This window comes from Rhododendron vialii, chromosome 12a, assembly GCF_030253575.1.
Source record: "Rhododendron vialii isolate Sample 1 chromosome 12a, ASM3025357v1".
NCBI lineage: Eukaryota > Viridiplantae > Streptophyta > Magnoliopsida > Ericales > Ericaceae > Rhododendron > Rhododendron vialii.
The window spans coordinates 7786529-7807181 of record NC_080568.1 but is presented as its reverse complement, the minus strand read 5'-3'; the positions used below and the strand labels follow the sequence as shown (position 1 = coordinate 7807181).

Here is a 20653-nt window from a genome sequence, read left to right as displayed (position 1 = left end):
CTTAGATTTTTTGTGACTTCCAAAGTCTCCTATCAGGCTCCTCTGGCAGTCAGATCGGTTCACAAGGTTCTTGGGTAGAGAGCTGCGGGAAGCCTGTTCCAGAACCCGGCTCGGTATCTGTCAAGTCTCCTATTCTGGGTAAACTAAAACAACAAATCCGTGGAGATCTCAATGCTGAGATGAATCCTTTAGTAAAGGAAGTGACAGGAAAACAGGCCCATGGAGATCTCAATGGAGTATATCGTAGTGAAAGCCATTCTACGAAAGGAAAAGAATGCTCTGATTGCTTGCTGGATATGTCTCAGATTTCTGGCCCAGATGGGAAATCAAAGCCAACTCCTGTAAGCCAAATTGGATTCCGTGATCCAGCAAGTTTTGGTGGGGGTCAGCAGCTAACATTGCTGAGTGTAGAGGTACTTGAAAAATGCTTCTTCCTATCTTGAATCAAACAATAATGAAATACTCCGAAAGTATGTTTACGTTGTCTATTCATTTCTCACACACCTTTCAGACTTACTGAGATATTTAAGTTTTTAAAAAGGCCTTCTTACATAATATTTTCTCTGCTTGCCTGTGTCTTCTTTAGTAGTTTCTTATCATCTGCTTGAAATTTTGTTAGTGTTAGATGTTTTTTTGTTTGATATGAACTAGCTTTGCTTTCTTAGTATCTGTGTACATTTGAGGTAACTAGATTTTGAGCTTTCGATGGGTTGCAATTCTGGTTTTCAGGTTCAAGCAGAATCTAGAGGAGAGTTACGACCCGACCCTCGTTTTGATGCCGTTAATGTCATAGTTCTTGCTTTTCAGGAAGACAATGATTCCAAGCTAAATGTTTACGTGCTTTTGCGAAGCAATACTGAACAGGATCAAAGGTATTATTTCTTCCTCCTTTTGTTCTTTTGGCTGGTTTTGACTTCAAATTTGAGTCCTTGTGTCGAACTTGGTTTTGTTAATGCTATGTATGGTGGGTCACCTTCGAGTTTTCAACAGAAAACCATGAGGTCTACTAGGGTTGGGTTTGTTTTATCGAATAGATGTTGAACTTGACATGAAATATGTCTCATGCTGTTGGAATCTATTGCGATGAAAAATGTATAGACCGACCAGATAATTGTGGAAATTAAAAGTAGACTGTAGGAAGAACTTATAAATATTGGCAGCAGTTGAGTTGCGCTTTTGGAATCACGACTTGATGCTAGAAAACATTGTGCATAAATTTAGTGCTACACAAGGTGTGATATAAAGCAACAACAATAAAAGTAATAGGAAGATGCAAAAATTTAGTGCTACGTACACTTAAAGTGGGCTCTTAGAAAGATGCAAATTTCAAGTGGTCAACTTACATGGATTAATTCGGAAATCTAAATTATTATTAGGGTTAAAAATAATTTTAGAGGGCTTATATACAATTATAGAGGAGAAAAACTAAAATGGGTTACAGAATAGATTGGTAAAATTGCAGTGTTTATGATGGGGTGAAATTGTTCTCACTTCTCATGCTTTTCCTGTTCACAGTAATCCTGATGGAATATCAGATTGCAAAGTGTTCGCTTGTTCTGAGGAGAAGCTATTCAGCCACTTCATGAATATTATTCGTTCCATTGATCCAGATATATTGATGGGTTGGGATATTCAAGGTAGTTCCCTTGGCTACCTGGCTGAAAGAGCGATGCATCTTGGCATCAGTTTGCTTATTGGCATATCGCGCACACCAACCGAAACGAAGGTTGCTGCCAGAGAGTCAGGTGTGTCTGACACAGGAATGTTGGATAATTTGCTTCCAGAACCTTTGGTTTCTGATTCTATTCAACTTGGAGATCTAATAATTGATGACGAATGGGGTCGGACCCATGCAAGTGGTGTCCATGTTGGTGGTAGGGTTGTCCTCAACGTTTGGCGACTGATGCGCGGTGAACTAAAGCTTAACATGTACACAGTTGAAGCTGTAGCTGAAGCTGTTTTGAGGAGAAGAGTTCCATATATTCAATGTAAACTATTGGCAAGATGGTTTTCAAGCGGTCCAGGGCGAGCAAGGTACCGATGCATTGAATATGTTGTGGATAGAGCGAAGCTGAATCTTGAGATAATGAATCAACTTGACATGGTATGCAGTTTTTTTAGGAGTTGTGCCCTATATATATATATATATATATATATATATATATATATATAGGACATTATTATTGCCTCACTTCATAAGAGACTATTTATTACATAAGAAATGCTTCTTTTCTCATTCTTCACTTGTGGTGCTAAGTATTCTATGTTGATGATTATCAACAAGGGCCTTTACGTATTGTGGTGGAAAGAAAGCATATCTCGTCTTTTCTTCATTTTCGTTTAGCCAGTATGGGTGGAAAAGTAAAATGTTACCTTACTTGGTGTATGACTTTGCAGATAAACCGAACGTCAGAACTTGCCCGTGTCTTTGGGATTGACTTCTTCTCTGTTCTTTCTCGAGGTTCACAGTATCGTGTTGAATCTATGCTTATAAGATTGGCGCGCACACAAAATTATGTTGCCATTTCTCCTGGGAGCCAACAGGTTTTTGTCTCCTGTTTAACTATGATGGTTTCTGATGATGCATTTATCCTGTTTACTATGAGAATGTTGCTGCAATCATCATATGCATGATTCGTTAACAATTTCGATTGATTTCTGGAAACAATCTGCTGTTTATTTTGATAATTTCCTTTGTGGGGTGCAATGACCTCTTGTTCTTATTTGTGGTGTTGTAAGAAACCTAGTTGCAGAGGTTTTATCTTGATATTTGATATCTAAAAGTTTTGAATTTGCTTGGGGAGAAAGTATTCTGCTACTAGAGGCTGGTTCTAATTTTGTAAAATGGCCAGTTTCTATCTGTTGATTTTTACTCCTTATGTCCTGTTGATTTTTACTCCTTATGTCCGAACTATATAAACTTAGTCTTGTAACCGGAACTCAAATCTGATGACTACTTAATCTCCAGTCATTTTGGAAGCTGAACTAATGTCATTGAAATGGAAGGTATAAAAGAACAGCAAAGGGAAAATCTAACATCGATAATTTTTGTATAGATAATTACCAACTTCAATGGTGTATTATTAAGAATATTCTTTTTTGGGGGTTCAGGGAGGGTTGTCACCGAGTGAGAGCAGCAGAAGTAGGCATTGAAAAGTAATGCTTGCTTTAAGTTCACCAATTACTCTTGAAGTCTTTGAGCTCTCACTTCTTAACTAGTTCAACCATGGCCTTCGTGCATTACCAGTGGAGACCTGAAATACTAAAACATGACGATAAATTAGCAACTGGTTCCATGGTAGAGGTGAGAGAGGGTTTGGGGGGTGGTGGTGTAATGGTCTGTTGGGATAAAAAGTAGAGCATACGTGTTTATGTCGGTTGTTTAATGATAATAATGTGGATTAAGTCAGATTGTGCGAAATGGATCACCAAAATCACTTTTAATTCAGCCATTTACTAAGTGGATCAGTTTGTTGGGATCCTTTTAAGGTTATAGTGGTTATGAAAACTCTTACCCTAACTAATCGAACAATAAGATTAGGTCCATATGAAGTTGTGGTCCATTCTGAGGTATGTTTAATGCTTGTGGTTTGATGCTCATGTTGATTTTTTTTTTGAAGAGTCTAATGTTGCATATTATGGCTGTTATGGGGTTTTTTACATGCGCATGTCTGGTTTTAAAAAGTAACACAGAAAGCGAAGAGAACTGTCCAGCATGTGTTAGGAGTGTCCAAAGATTTTCGGTGTCCAATACGTTTCCCAAACAGACATGCTGCCTTCATAGAATCTTTTGTGCTTCTTAGATTGGGGTATTCCAACCTTAGCCTCTGGTTCTCCCTTTGGAATACAAAGAGAGGGAGATAATGAAGTGGCGGTCTTCCTCGACATGTGTTTAAGTTGCAGGCAAGGCTTAGGTTTAGTTCTTCTGTTACAGTGTTTTGGATCTTGCATTTAATTAGTCTTCATGAGAAATACCTGGGAAATGGAGGTGCATCAAAAAAGTGGAGTGCAACTAATGTGCAAAATGTCGCACGAAAAGATTATCCCTAATTTGTTTGTTGTAGCAGTAAATGTCTGAAGAGTGTCCGTGTTCGACTTGGTCTCATCCGTACACACTACCTTCTTAAAACTGTCTGTGCTTCTTAGATTGGAGGTGGGAGATGGTGGGGGAGATAGGAGCTGGTGGCCCGTGGTGGTTGTGCTGGTGTTAGCATTGGGGGTAGGGTTAGGCTGGAATAGTATGCTTCCTAATTGGAATTCTCTCTGCTTGTTAGATTGTTTAAGTTGCGGACAAGACTTAGTTCAGTTCTTCTGCATGAGCAATACCTGGGAAGTGGAGTTGCGCAAAAGTAGTGTAACTATCCTTACTAAAAAATCAACTTATTTGGATATTGGTAAGGGCTTGATCGGTTCATTTAGTTGATTCCTGTCAAATTTGACCGGATAAAATTGAATGAGCCAATCAATCCCTTACTGATATCCGATTAGTTTTGTGTCAAATGTTTTGTCCCTTGAACTGGCCCCTATATGTGTGTGTGCAGCGTGTTTCGCAAAAGATTGTCCTTAATTTGCTTCTTTTTGCTTTGTTTGAAAAGGGTCCTCTAGCTATAAAAACTTGTTTGTTGGATAGGTGGGATAACTTGTTCCACAAGAAGGTTTTATTTTGTTATGATTAATTTGCTGATTTGATTTTGCTGAAGATTTTGCATGCTGTCTGTGCCACATGTTTTTAGTTGGCTTTTGGTGGGTTTTTGAAGCTTGGGCTGATATTTTATATTCATCATCTTGCCAGTAAATCCTCTTAGTATGCAAAAGTTGTTTTCGTCAGTGGCCATAACCTGATTTGGCTCTGTCTTAATTAGGTCGCTTCTCAACCTGCAATGGAATGCTTACCCCTTGTAATGGAGCCAGAATCTGGTTTTTATGCAGATCCAGTTGTTGTTTTAGATTTTCAATCTCTTTATCCGTCAATGATAATTGCATACAACCTCTGCTTCTGCACGTGCCTTGGAAATGTGGTGCCTTCTAAGGCAAATACCCTTGGCGTTAGTTCATTTTCACCAGATCTACATGTGTTGCGAGATCTGAAGCAGGAAATTTTGCTCACTCCAAATGGTGTTATGTATGTTCCTTCAAAGGTGGTACTCCTTCATAGGCTCTATATTATTCTTGTCTCTATGTCTTCTGGATCACTTTCTTCAGTTTAATAGATCGCAGTGACTTGAACATGCATGGAATGGAATAATGTTCTTGTTTGTGTCATTTTTTGGTTTTCATATCAGGAATACAAATCAGAGTACTATTTGATGGATTTCTGCGTTGATCTTTATGCATCTATCATAACTCGAGTTGATTGTCTTGTGAGATCAGATAGTCGCCATGTTCACTTTGTTTGATGCTAAAAGTGGCAAATTGCTAATGCAATATCTGTAACTGAGCCTTCTTTGAAACCCATAGTCTACCCACCCACCCCACACCAAGCCCCCTTTTTGTTTGAACTGAAAAGTTGTGTGTCCTGGGAGTTAATTTTTCTGGTGAGCCTTCACTTGCACAGCATTATACTGTTCCTTCATAAACAGACGTAAGGGGAAAAAATTCCAGCTAAGGTCAGGCTGCAGTAAACGAGTGAAATTATTTTTGCACCCTTTCTTTTCTGAGTGGGTAGAAGTGTTGTTTACTGGTGTTGTATGGGAGTGTTGTATGGGTGTAGAGAATGTTGATAAATGATAGTATTCCCAATTTCATAGTATAAAGTTCAGTTCTTAATGGGTTCCTGAAGATGAATGCTGTTCCTTTTTTTTTTTTGGTAACTATGAATGTTGTTCCTTCTTCAGCTATACCTTCTAATATCTCATTGTCAATGGTGCTACTATAATTTTTGTCAAATTAGTTGTGTTTTATTTTGGAAAAGATGTTCACCCTCGTATGAGTATGTTTGGTTTGTTCATTTGCTTCTACAAGTAAGCTTTCTACTCTTACACATTCGGGATGTTTATTTTACCAGTATCCTTCTTTTCACTGGCCTATATCCAAGGCTTTTTCATGGTTTCGTTCATTCTGGTTCTCTCTTAATAACCTCCATTTCATTCTATTTATAGGTTCGCAAAGGCGTACTACCTCGCTTATTGGAGGAAATATTATCTACTAGGATTATGGTGAAACAAGCTATGAAGAAGTTGGCCCCATCACAGCAAGTTCTTCACAGGGTGCGGGAACACTTAAAATCCGACTTTGAATTTTGCATGCATTCTAGACTTGTGTCAGTTGTGTGACAATCTATCTTTTATGCCTTCTTTAGATGTTTTATTAAGATGTTTTTTTTTTCTTCAAAAGATAAATATTGTTTGCTTTGACTAAGGGACGGAAGTCTATGGAGGATTATAGCCATTACGGTGTAAATGAAAGAGACACAACAACAACAACAGAACCCATGTAGTTTCCAATCATTGGGGGTAAATGAAAGAGACAAATGCATAAAATGTGAATAAACTCCTTTTTTCCTCACTTATTCTAATTTTTATTTCTTTTGCAACCCATAGTTTTATATGATGTCTGTCCCCAACAGTAGAGTCCATTCCTTGTGAAAATGGTGAAGGTTAGGCATCAAGTGGTGTCATTAAGGATACTGTCAAAGATGCAAAGTCAAAGTCCTTCCAGTCAGGTGGTTGGGGATATACAATTCAGGAGGTTGAGCTTTTCGCTCTTTTGGGTGATCTTAGAAGTTTGCTCTACGATGTTCAAAGCACAAACTCCATGTCGAACTGAAAGAACTTACGAGTAGTTGGAACTTGGAAAAGTCAAGTAAGACTGGTCATAAAGAAATAGAAGATAGTGGAATAGTTAGCTAGTGTGATACTATGTGGCTGGGGAGAGATTTTGACGTTTCAATGGGATAATGCACTGGAAGTCTTGAACACACCCCATTGTAAGAGAGATTGTGTTTGATCTGACCTTTTGCAGCAGGGATTATGTGGATGGATGCCTGTGTTGGACAATTGGAGACAGACTCGTTGGCAAGACAAGGGGCTTTCTTGTTAGGTTATTGTAGGGGACATTTTACCATCCTTGTGTGAGCTACCTATTCTTTTTCTTTCTTGCTTTCTTTTTTTTTTTTTTTTTACTTGCTGTTTTGCATATAGCTTCAAGGGGTGTTGTAGAATCCGCTGTTATATAGGTAGAATTGCTGGTCAGAACTGCCCTTTGATCTTTCAAGGCATGTATAAGTTGTTGAGTTCATTCCTCTATTTTTATTTGGTTGTTGTTGCCAGATATTTAATGCAAGACAGCTTGCTTTGAAGCTAATAGCGAATGTGACATACGGCTATACGGCTGCCGGATTTAGTGGACGTATGCCTTGTGCAGAACTTGCAGATAGTATCGTTCAATGTGGCCGTAGAACACTGGAAAATGCTATATCCTTTGTAAATTCCCATGATAGATGGAATGCTAAAGTCATCTACGGTGATACAGACAGGTATACAATTGTCCTTTGGTACTGATCATGATTTGAGATCCATACAAATGAAACAGGTCTGTGAAGGTAGATTATTTTTGCTTTGATGATAGAGCCACTTGTTGACAACAATCTGCACCATCATACTTGCCATGATGAATTTCAGTCTGTGTTCCACTGTTCTTCTTGACCTTGTTAACTTTAGTGGGAGTTTAATGAGATTAGGAAAAAAGGATTCATTTAAATAAGAGGTTTTTTTTTTCTTTTCTTTTTACTGTAGGAATTTTGATAGATACGGTTTGATAAAAACAACCAAAATCTGTATCACTATTTTTTTAATATGAAAAATGGACCAATTATTGTGAATTTATTTCACATTAAATAAAAAATTGCATATTTATTGATCCAACGTCATGGCATGATCAATTATCTCTTAACCAAGCTATGTTAGGCTCTTTAACCATTGTTGTAGCTCAACATATGTATTCCATGGCCGAATGTGCTGATTGCTTTGTGGTCTATGTAGCACGGACACAGACACGGATACGGACATGGACACGGCAATTCTAAAAAAATGAGGATACGGACACGGTGTATAAATAAATAAATATAATATATTATCATTCATAATTTTTTTTTATGAACCATCATTGTATATGAATAATCTCACTAATTGTATAAATTTTTTCCAAAGGCATAATTACAGTTGACTCCAATTTTTTTGAATAATTTCATGTTAACCCCCCAAAATTAAAAATATTACATTTTGACCGGAGTCGTGTCCCTGTGTCCAATACGTGGATACGGCATCCTTTTGGAGTGTCGGTGCTTCATAGTTTGTGGTTCTAGAAATACTGATTATGACTTCTCTAGTAGTAGCCATTCCATAACTATTTAGAGACTGAAAGCTTGTGGTGTTGGTTCTATCTAAGAAGGTGATCCTCATGTATTTGGCGAATTATTGAGTTACAATCAGTGGTTATTTAACGTAGACCATCTTTTTTCTGTTTTTGTATTTCCTGTTCTGAGTTTGATGGTTTATCAGTCGAAACGGGTTCTTTGGTGCAGTATGTTTGTTCTCCTAAGAGGACGCACTATGGAAGAATCATTTGAAATAGGACGTGAGATTGCATCTGCAGTAACTGCGGCGAATCCAAATCCTGTCACATTGAAAATGGAGAAGGTCTATCATTCTTGTTTCCTCCTCACGAAGAAGCGCTACGTGGGTTACAGTTATGAGAGCCCTGACCAAGTCAAACCCGTGTTCGATGCTAAAGGTATTGAGACGGTCCGCAGAGATACATGTGGATCTGTAGCCAAGATAATGGAGCAGTCACTGAGGATCTTTTTTGAATGCAAAGATATAAATCAGGTGAGTATGCACTTTTTACTTGATGTCTGTAAAATCCTCTATCAAAAGCTTTTGCGTGTTGAACCATTGACTACCTTCATCAGCTATTAAGGCCAAGCTCCGTAACTGTCAATAGGATATTAAATGAGAGTGATACAGGTACTATGTATCTTTTCATTTAATAGTCTTTGATCACCTCGAGCTGAATACAACACACATTTTGACATTAAGGACGCACCCACTGATGATGTTTAGATCTTTTATGAATAAGTTGTAATTGTTCTGCCTACACATGGAGTTTGTATGTGTATGGTAAATATCAAGTAAAACTCAAGCATTGCAATACAATATCTTCTTCTTTCCCTAGAATCTAATAGAGAGAGAATTATCTTAGTTGAAAAAGGTTTTGGAAAGGGAGAAATTGTTATTATTTAAAAAGGACAGTCCAAAATGATATCGACAGCTTTAAATACTATAGGAAGTAAAAACAGTAACTAGTAAAACTGAGTTATCAGTTCACTGAAAGTGAACCTAAGGTCTTGCAAAAGTTCCTTTCAGTAGTACATTTTCTGTTCCTATTGCTGTTTTTTGAGTAATCTTGGGCATTATGATTTTTCTTTGGTGATGTCCGTGTAGTTCAACTTCAGCAGGAGATAAATGCTTAGTACATATTGTTCTGAGTTTGATTCTGCTTGAGTTGTTGCTCTTTATGTAGCTAAATGTGGCAAGATAAGAAAAGCATTCCCTTTATGGTCCAAAATTTTCGAGCTCGTTTGTGTATAGGTGACCATCTATACCTTGCATATTATTTCTGGGAAACTGTTGCCATTATGGGGCCAGGTCAGCGCATGGCATCTTAGCTTAGCATGGCAGTTGAGTTATGCACTTTCAAAGTGTCACCATCTTCCTGACCTTTTGGTTATCTACCTAATAAAACACAAGGGTGTGGGGACCACACAAACACAAGTTGAAAGAAGGGCTGAGATTCATATGATCTAAGGACTGATGTGTGCTCTCCAACTCTCTTAAGAAAACACCCACACTCTTACAAATATATTACAAAAATGCCATCAAAGGGTGGGTAGTGCCGTAGGCACGGGCAAGCACTAGTTTTTAAAGAAAATATAACCTGTAATAAATTAGATTAACATAGATCTCACTCACTCCACATTTTGCAACATTTTATGAACAATACTCGGTATTTAACAAGATACCGCGAGTACTGTCTTCAGCTGATGGAGCATTGCTAGTGATGCACCTTCATTCGGACCAACTCTAATGCTTTTGGCTTTGGAACTACCGTTGCTGTTAATAGTATAGGAATCCCCTTGATAAGAAAAGGAATAGATGAAATTTAGGTATGTTAAGCTCTCTGCGTGACTTTTTGACATGTTCTACTCCCATGGTTAGATGCATGGAGTAGAACTTCTCTCAGTGAATAAAAGCATTATTATTGGCAATCATGCTTGTTAGATTTATATATAGATTTGCTAATTTGTACTCCCTCTGTGGCAAATTGTTTGTCCATTTTTAGGCTTTTGCATATCCCAAAATGTTTGTCCCTTTGACTTTTCGATAGATCAGATTCCTTTTTTGCTCTTTCTTTTGAAAAATAAAGTAACTTCTAAAAAAAGTTGAAGGGTACATGTTGGATAGTTGAATATGTCTAGGTGCAATCATTGTGTTCCCTTAAAAAGTTGGTTTCTCAGAATTGGAAAAACAAATTGGGGCGGAGGGAGTAAAACGTTATTAAACGCAAATGGTCAAGTATTGTCAAATAACTTTCATGTTCAAGTTGATACAAGTTTTGTTTTGCTATGTAGTTTCTGATGTGTCTCACTATACAATGCCTCTTTTCATTTGAAACGCCTTGTTATTCTAGTTGTGTCTCATTTCAGTCTCTTACAAGATGGAAACTTATCGGTTTGTTTCTTAAGAAATAGATGGGAAATTTTATTCCTTTCTTATATGCGTGTACACAGGTTAAAGCGTACTTGCTTCGTCAGTGGAAACGGATTTTATCTGGCAGGGTTTCTCTTCAGGATTTTGTGTTTGCCAAGGAGGTTCGATTAGGTACCTACAGCACGAGGGCTTCCTCATCACTCCCACCCGCTGCAATTGTGGCAGCTAAAGCAATGAGGACGGACCCTAGGGCAGAGCCACGGTATGGAGAACGAATATCCTATGTCGTAGTCCACGGTGAACCTGGGTCCCGCCTGGTTGATATGGTGGTGGACCCCTTGGACCTTCTGGCGATCCATTCCCCCTTTAGATTGAACGATATTTATTACATTACGAAACAGATAATACCAGCATTGCAGAGAGCTTTTGGACTTGTTGGAGTGGACTTGAACCAGTGGTTTTCAGAAATGCCTCGCCTGGGACGGGAATTTATTGCTAAACATCAGTTTTATGCTCCGAATGCTCATCGAACTAGAATTGATTACTACTATCTGTCGAAGCATTGTATCCTTTGTGGTGAGTTGGTCCAGGGTTCAGCCCACTTATGTGGTCAATGTTTAAAGAATGAAGCTGCTGTTGCGATAGCTATTATTGGAAGAACTTCAAAATTGGAACAAGAGATCCAACATCTTGCTGCTGTGAGTATCATTACTTTAATCGTCAACTGTATCATGGGATTGGTCGCCTTTATTTCCATGACTGCTCGCATCAGATAAGATCCAAACATGGGGTGGCTCCAAGAATTTGAGTCAGCAGTGACATACAAGAAGTTAATGCTACGCATTCTATTTTACGAAATAAAGAACAGCTAATGACAATGAACTTTTCGAAACATAAGCAAAAGGAATATTTTCACACATTCATATCTCTTGACCACGATAAGTTTCATATTCTGAAATTGTGTAGTATAGCTTCATTATCAGCTCTATTTTACTCGTACTTCTTGTTATAAGTAACCAGTGTGAGAGTTTGCAAGAGCAGACAGAGAATTTGGTCCTTTGGGAGTGGGTACCAGCTAGTGGATTGGGCTTTTTTTGTGTATTTATGAAGTGCGGGGTGGACTTTTTTGGGCTGCTAGAGGGTTTACTTGAACAGCGCAAGAGGTTCATTTTAATCTCTGATGTGAAAGTAATGTTTTTTTTTACTTTTCTGGCTCTTTTGTTTTTTTGGAAACCGGGGTTCACTTGCACCTCCGCATTAAGGGGTGCAGCTGCTCCAGATCCGATGTTAACCCTTTATTGTACCTTACTTTCACTTGATTTTTTACCGGGGAAACATTTTGATATGAGATTGTATTGAAGTTTGAAGAACTCTCCAGAAAGTGATGATTTCCATTGGGTCCATGAGATGATGTCTGGGGAGTTGAGATCATCCATTGATATTTTGGACTCGTGAAATGGTGAATTTTGAAGAACTTGCAAGGCATCAACGTTTTTCATTCGACTTCGTTGTGATAATTTGTGGATGGTATGGTGAATAAAGAAGTCTGGAAACTTCTGAATTTGGTCGAATAATGCTACAATGATCTCCATCTATGATGAATTCTTTAATCACCTTCTATAATGCTACAACAAGACTACAGTTCTTGTATTGCTGTTAATAGTTCAAATACCCCGATTCCTTGCTCTCTCTCTTTTTTGTTACTTATTCTGATTTCCTCTTCCAATTACTACAAGCTCTGTGTGTGCGCGCGCGCGCGCTTGTCTACATGTGAATGCGCTAGTGCTGAATTTCATCATTGCATATTTTCTTGCTCTGAGTGAAATCCAATATAATAGATTGTATTAATGGTTAAATTCTCTTGCAGATTTGTCGGCATTGTCGGGGTGGAGACTGGACCCTGGAAAGTGGTGTGCAGTGCACATCACTGGCATGCTCCGTCTTCTATGAGAGGCGGAAAGTCCAGAAGGAACTACAGGCTCTTTCTACCGTTGCAACAGAGGCAGGTTTATATCCAAGATGTATGGTTGAGTGGTTCTGAGTTTACGATGGTAACCCTCTGCACCGTATCGTAACATGAATTGAGAAATGGGTCCTCAGCTTTCCGTCTATCCTCTTGATGCGTACAGTGTTGTTGCCCCCGTTTCTTATGGTGGCTTCCGGTACGTTATTGTTGTACTTACATACAGTTTCTGTGAATATCTGTTGTATATATTTGTAAGTTAGAAGGCAGTTTTTTGGGTATTTGGTTTCAATTGTCTACTTTTTATTGTACTTCCATTCAGTTTTATGTTTGTTATGCAATGAAAATGGAAAAGTGGCCTATCTGGGTACTCTCTCAGAAGCGCCACTTGATAAGTCTGCTGAGACTGAGCAAAGGGTGCTGTCGGGAGGTTGATATTGTCAGTTCTGTTTCCTATTTTTTGCTTCTCTGTAAATTAAGTACTTTTTTTTCATAGAAGAATAATAATAAGAACAGTGATTCTATATGACCTCAATCTAGTTCTATCTAACTCCAACTTCCACTTACAGGCATTAATAAAATTGAAAAGAAAATCTTTCTATACTCAACGACATACCAACAGTAGCCCTAGGTTTCTTTTCACTAGAGGGTTGAATCCTAGTGCCTCTTACGGTTCTTGTTTTCACATTTTTAGGATGGTTTTGGTAGTGGAGGAGTGTTTTGATAAGATGGTTTCTAATCGATTACTATTTTGCACATAACAGTTATTTAATTTAATGACACATTAAAAGTTTCTGCTGCAGCTACTTGCATTGGCTAATGTGTGGAGCATTCATGAATAAAAATTGAATTGTAACGAATTTCTGTTTGACCCAAAAAAGAAAGAAAGAATTGTAACACTTATTTTTTTAGCATTTGCAGTTTTTTGTTTTTAACTGCTTGGAGCATTTACTTGCATTGGCTAATGTGTGGAGCATTTACACACACAAAGAGAGAGATGGGGGAAGAAGAGAAAAAGACAGCATCAGGATGGGAATTTAATTTTGTTCACCCTCCACTCAAGAGGGTGAACATTACCCTCCTTCCTATTGGTTGAAATGGTGTGGATCCCATCACAGAGTGATGTCATGCTTACCAAAAAGTGTATTGCAGGGGTGGGACCTACACCATTTCAACCAATAAGAGGGAGGGTAATGTTCACCCTATTTCAAGGAGGGTGAACAAAATTGCACTCTCAGGATGGTGGTGGACGATGTTGCTTTGGACCCCTTTTGGTAGTTAACTCACTAATTTTCCTCTAACCATCCACTGATGTATACAATTTTGGCCCAAAAAAAAAACAAAAAAAGATGGTGATGTATACAATGTTGGCCAAAAAAAAAAAGATGGTGGGAGGGGGTTGGGGAGTGGTGGTGAAGGCTCCGATAGGCTATGTTGTGTGGGTTAATCATTCAATTCAGCACTTAAAACTGAAAGCATAAGTAACAATCTATAGCGACCTGGATCTTCAAGCATCAAGATGAAGACATTACAAAATCGGATGATTTACGTTTGCCACTCAATATAAACAACAAACATTATTTATTGAAATCCACCCCCCTGCTGTCACCCAAACCATCACCTTGTACACTGTTTTCATTGTTTATGATCAGATGGTTAGGGTTGGGATTGTTCCTGATGTATGTACTTTTACTATAATGGTGGATGCGTGTTGTTGGTGTGGGAGAGTGGGTAAAGCTTTGGAACTTGTGAAAGAAATGGAGGGTTTGGGGTTTGAACTGAATGAGGTGACAACCATTGTTTGATCAATGGATATGTCAAGTTAGGGGATGTACGAGGGGTTGAGGGAGTGTTGGAGTTGATGGAACACAGAGGAGTTTCGATGAATGCTGTTACGCATACGTTGGTGATTAAGGGTTATTGCAAAGTTTGCAAGATGGAGGAGGCGGAGAAGGTGCTTCAGGATATGAAACAAGTGCTATCGTTTACTATGGATGAGTGTGCTTATGGTGTTTTAATTGATGCATGCTTATGGCCTTGAGGATGAAGGATGAGATGCTGGGATTGGGACTGGAGATGAATTTGTTCATTTGCAATTCCATTATCAATGGGTACTGCAAACTAGGTCAAGTTCACGAGGCAGAGGGACTGGTAATAAGCATGTCCAATTGGAAGTTAAAGCCCGATTCTTGTACTTACAATGCTCTTCTTGACAGTTATTGTAGAAAAGGCCATACAACCGAGGCTTTTAATATTTGTGACAAAATGATAGAAGAACGTATTGAACCATCTGTTGTAACGTATAATACTCACCTAAAATGTTTATGTCGAAGAGGTGGATTTGCTGATGCTCTGCAGCTTTGGCATTTGCTGCTGAAAAGAGGTGTGGCTCTAAATGAGGTAAGCTATGGTATTATATTAGATGGGTTTCTGAAGATGGAGAACTCTGAAGGCGCTTTAATGTTATGCAAACAAGTTTTACCTAGAGGCTTTGCGACTAGGATAGATTTCAGAACGATGGTTAATGGATTATGCAGAATGGAGAAAATTACTGAAGTAGAGGAGATTTTGGAGAAGATGAAGGAGCTGGATTATTCACTTGATGGCATGTCTTATAGGACATTGAGTGAGGGATATTTGGAAGCTATCACAAGTAAGCGTTTGTCAATGTTTTCTCTGATGCCTTTCATTTGTCTACATTTCCTGCCACGTGTGGTTTATTGCTTTTGGCACAAGTAAGCGTTTGTCAATGTTTTCTCTGATGCCTTTCATTTGTCTACATTTCCTGCCACGTGTGGTTTATTGCTTTTGGTCCAAATCCTTCTTAACCGTAGTTGTTTCCCTCCCCCCCCCACCCACACACACACACACACACCCCAGGTTGGTTTAGAGCCTACTGAAAACTTGTCTTGACCTACCACTCTTCAAACACTGACATCATTCCGCTTTTTGCGTTTTAAATACTTTTTTGATACTTTCATGTGGAAGAGCTGGATGAGAAGAAAGTCTCATGTTTGTTTGTATAAAAAGGATAAAGTTTCCCACAGTTAAAACTGTGAGGAATTTAAGTATGAACCCGGGCAAACTAACCAGGACAGCAATCGGCTATCAGAAGCAGCTGCCACCAAATTTTGGTTTTCGATGGCACTCAAAAGGGACCCATGATACAGAAGAATCTTTGAAACCACATGACCAGAGAAATTTCCCAACTTGCAGTTTAATTGCATCAAAATGCTCCTTGAAGTGTTCCACAACATCCATTTTGTTAATAGCAACTATAATTTGATCAGCACCAAAACTTCTAATAAGTTGTGCATGCTCCCTTGTTTGCCCTCCAGTGCTGACCATACCTGCTTCAAATGAACCAACCGAAGCATCTATAATGAGAATTGCAGCATCTGGTTGAGTTGTCGCCCCATAACTGTACCATGGGTGCTTTATTATGTGAATCACCTGGGATGCTAAATTAGTTTGGAGTGCATCTTGAAAAGACGCTATGACTGGAAAAGGATTCTCTCTAACAAATGGATAAGAATTGTCGGTGGCCTAGATAACTAGGTACCATTGACAAGGCAAACAGCCTTTGCACTACATATTTTGATCTTTTTCTGGTTTTAGGCAGAAAATCTTTTAACTGGCCAGATTGTTGTGAACCTCCAATAGCTTATGGGTATGTGGTGAACTCCTGCTATGTAGGCGACTCATCCCTCAGTTGGTCTCAGAATTTCTACTTGATGTAATTTTTCCTACAATTTACATGTGCATTTACCCATATTCTTCCCTTTACTTACCAGGGGAAAAAATTGTGCATTTTCTGCCCCCTCTGCCCCCAACCGAAAGGAGAAAAACAAGATTCGGAAAAAAGGTAGGAAAGTAGTTCCTCCTGGTTTAGTGCTTCTGGAATTCACCTTTGCATGGGTGCAAAGAAATGATTAAAACAAAAATTCACGTCTTGTTAGGACGATAAATAGTGTTACATCTGGTTAATACCAAAAGTCATTTGACTTTGCTGTTTACTGGGTGGGTTTTGTCCAGGTGAACACGTTTGATTCATTAAATAAGTTGTCTGTTTCTCCATTGTTTCTTCTGTTCTTCAGAAATGTGTTTTGTCGTGTCCTTACCCTTGCTTTTGACTGGGTTTTAAGAATATTCTGTTGTTTAGATCTTACCTGTGATGTCCAGGTAATGTATATTCCATGCTGTGATACAGGTTTTAAAGTGTTACTACCACACGTACGAGGAAGTATTATCCGCTAGAATTATGTTGAAGCAAGCAATGTTGAAGTTGGTCCCCTTCGCAGCAAGTTTTTTCTCAAGGTGCAGCCTCACTTCTTCTAAATAAGTCAACGTTTCTTCACCCAGTTGCCTTAAATGGAAATTAATGCTTATTTCATAAGCTTGACTAAGATAGTTTAGATTTATTCAGAACGAGAATATTGTTCGAAACTTGGCTATGTATAGTGAAGATAATAGGAAATAATCTGATGTAGGGAATAAGGCGTAGACTGAAATAAGCTGGGTTTCTCATTTCTGTTCTCTTTTTGTTTTAGTTTCTCCTTATTTCTTTTTATTACGTCCCTTGGCTTTTTTTCTTTTGTAGTGTGTAGTCATGTGGTCACTCATGCATGCTGCTTGCTTCCCTCCCATATTTTATGAATAACTTCTTGTAGGCTCTGAAAGATATATAAACGCACCAATAAATGAATTATATTTCTTATCAAAGTAGAGAACAACCTCTTGTAATTTTCCAGTTCTAGGTTTCTATTAGGCCTAGTTGCTCGTTTACATGCAATTTTGTTTCTTGTAAGTAGCTTAGTTGCAGGAACCTCATGTTGGGAGACCGCTTCATACTCCTGCTCCCATCGAGTCAAAATGGTATTCCCAAATAGGATGGAAATTCTAATATACATCCATTTTGAATAAACAAAGAACAGCTACTAAGAAGATAGCTTGTAAGAAAATAACATGTAGTATCCGTACGATTATATTGACATCAACATATACGCTGATTTCCTGTTTCCTTGATATTTACAGAGAAACAATTGTTGATTGATGAAAAATTTCCAATTTATGTTGATTTTTTAGCCTTTATGTTGCAACCGAGAGAGAAAACATGTATGTAGTATAGGTTTTATATAATGCAACACTCTGATAGATGCCCCACCCTTGAAACTTCCATTACTTCCGCCCTGCTTCGTGCAACTGTGGTAACTGGTAAGTATCCTTGAGGTGTAATTTGAATTTTTCCCGCATTATGCCCATTGGAAGTTGGAACCTATCCTTTTCTCTTACTTTGTAGTATCTTATCAAGGATAGTTTACTGCTATGAGTGCATGTGAATACATGAGTTCCTTACTTTTCTCTGCTTTTTTCCAGGCAAAGGCAGCAGCCATTTAAGCAAGACTGTAACGTATGGCTATACAGCTGCTGGATTAGAGGTCACATAACTTGTTAAGAGCGTGCCAGTAGTATGATTTAAGGCGACGTTCGAAGATATGAAAATCCTACATTCATAAATGCAAGAGATAAGTGGAAGGCTAAAGCATGACAGGTAGAATTTCCCTTACGAATTTAGTAGGTCTGGTAGGTTTCTGCTTTTGCTTTGGTTATGTTTAAGCCTTGTGGTTAGGCAAAAAATGCGATACCATCGTGTTCAAAACCTTATATTGCATCCCCTTGGTTTGGACTAAGGTCCAAAACAATATATATAATTGATAAGCTTTTAACACCAATATGCATCACTGCAACGCGAAGACGGCCTGAATATTATATTTGAAGGAAAAGTTCCTCTCACTAAAGTATGAATTATTAATGGAACCTATGGATTTGGAAAAACTAGTACTCTTACTGAAATTTGATTGTTATTCAATCTTAATTCCTATCAGTGTATTTTTGCTGTACTTATCAAGGTTTTTATTGCAAGCGGATGTATAATAAGCTAATAACATCAAAGTGCCTTTCAATCCACCATGGAATTCCTTTAAGATGTAAACCTTACCGCAGCATAACGAAGGCCCAAATCATTGTTCCTCTAAATTGTAATTTGGTTATCTACAGGGGCCATTGTTGTTGTAGTGGAAAAATGCTTGGGCTGTTGAAAGAGAATGCATGCTCGAAAATGAGAGCAGGCACTTGGTTCTTGCTATTTGGTGGGTTTATCCAGGCTTTAGCCTTCTTATGTGGGTAAACTTCTCATAGAATGCTTTGCAACAGAGTCCAATGGAGGAAACGGATTCATGTAGCCGACCCCAAGTGATTGGGACGTAAGGCTCGGTTTGGTTTGGTTAGAATGCTTTGCAACAACAATCATCGGATGAACTTGGCAATGGAATAAGAGATCAAACACCTCCATTTCTATCAACAATAATGGAACCCTCGATTAAGCAGTTTACAAGGGTAGTTCATCCTTTCATTGTGACTATCTTTGTCTAGGATATTATTTTTTCATTGTAATGTCCGCGTCCTCTCATGACGAGACAACATTTGTTCATAGTTAATTTTCTACGTTTTTAATCTGCAAACCTTTTGTGAAAAGTTATGATACGTTTAGAAGAAGTCCCAAGACAGTTAGAATATTCGGAAATTCAAAAATCCTGAAGTGAGAGTGAGACTTTGCATTATATACCACGTGTTGATGACTGAATTGTAACATATATATACTGAGTTGTACTGATTCTGGTGAATTGAGCAATTTTCTGTGGACTGCTCAATTTGGCCAAAATTTTCCCATTTGACCTTGTGCCTTTCATAATCTTGAATCTTTATTAGCCAAAGAATTCCTTCCCAATATTGGCCTTTGGGTCTAATTCCTTCTTCCATCTCTCTCTCTCCACATGCATATTCTATGGTGTAGACTGCACGCATGTTTTTGAACTTCTTCTTGGGAAGATTGTTGGTTTTAGTAAAACTATTTACTTGATGGTTAAAAAGCTAATCCTCTTCTCGATTTGTCAGCATCATGGAGCTAGGGAATGGCCTCTGGAAGTGAGGTTGTGCAGAGACTGGCATGCTTTGTTTTCTTTGAGATGTCTCAAGTGCAGAAGCAAGTGCAGGCTCTTTCCACTTTGTATCCAAGTTGCATAATTGCATGGTTCCGAGATGGTGCCCCAACTCATCTTATTAGAACATGGATTGAGAAAGAGGCGTGCTGGATACCTAATGGTTCCGCTACCCAGCCGCTTTTGCTGCTTATTATATTGTTGTATGTTATCTGACTTCTATTTATGTGATTACTTTCAAGGTTACGACAGTCAAGATTTGGATTAGGTGTTTCTCAATCATATGGTTGTATTTCTGGTCATTCTAGATGTTCTTTGTTTCAATGGTCTTCTTTTTCTATATAACATATCATGCTTGATATCCTGCCACAGAAATAATGGTTGAAGTTCCGTTTTAAAAGCAAGGGAAGCAATTCCAGTGTCCTCATTTTACATCCCCCTTTTATGCATTAAGGTTTCTGTCAATTTTTTTATGACTTATTCAAGGTTTCCTTTAAATGAAAGATATTCTAAGCTTCTGTTTGTTTGATTAGACTATTGTTGAGGGGCTATAATCCTATGAGATAAGTAATCCCATCAGACTAATACTGAAGGGGTCAATGTTACCATGTCCACCAGATTGTATATCCTCCTTTTGGGATTTTACATCTGACAGATATAAATCATGACCATAAAAGTTCTTACTGTTGAATAGCTTGGTAGTATACATGTTAGGTTTTTTCCCCTTCTAATAGCTTAACCTTTTGAGACAATTTTGGTAACTTACATGTCACAGAGCTCAGGTTAGGAGAGATCTTGGATTCAAGTCTCGTGATTTGCATTTTCTCTGCGTTTGCAGTCTGCTTCTCAGCTTTGTATTCTGTTTTGCTTTTATATATCTGTATTTTCATCTCCACGTGCAAAACGGGGTTGTATGTGAGGGAGAATGTTGAAAAGTTTGATATACATTGTTGGGTTCATTTCCTAATTGCTTAAGCTTTATGGGA

At 38.3% G+C, this 20653-nt stretch overlaps 1 protein-coding gene across 8 annotated transcripts in view; it reads left to right on the top strand.

The window, feature by feature from the left end:
* LOC131310416 (DNA polymerase zeta catalytic subunit) overlaps positions 1–20101 on the top strand; it is a 35785-nt gene extending 15684 nt beyond the window's left edge. For all 8 annotated transcript variants that reach the window (XM_058337406.1, XM_058337409.1, XM_058337412.1 and 5 more), the window contains 14 exons: positions 37–413; positions 730–872; positions 1516–2104; positions 2398–2544; positions 4863–5138; positions 6099–6206; positions 7269–7474; positions 8522–8825; positions 10787–11404; positions 12574–12868; positions 16880–16986; positions 18046–18220; positions 18727–18818; positions 19624–20101. In XM_058337406.1, the coding sequence (XP_058193389.1) occupies positions 37–413; positions 730–872; positions 1516–2104; positions 2398–2544; positions 4863–5138; positions 6099–6206; positions 7269–7474; positions 8522–8825; positions 10787–11404; positions 12574–12747 (2942 nt within the window). In that variant the 3' untranslated portion in view covers positions 12748–12868; positions 16880–16986; positions 18046–18220; positions 18727–18818; positions 19624–20101. The remainder of the gene's footprint in view (positions 1–36; positions 414–729; positions 873–1515; positions 2105–2397; positions 2545–4862; positions 5139–6098; positions 6207–7268; positions 7475–8521; positions 8826–10786; positions 11405–12573; positions 12869–16879; positions 16987–18045; positions 18221–18726; positions 18819–19623) is intronic.
* Positions 20102–20653: the final 552 nt, after the last annotated feature.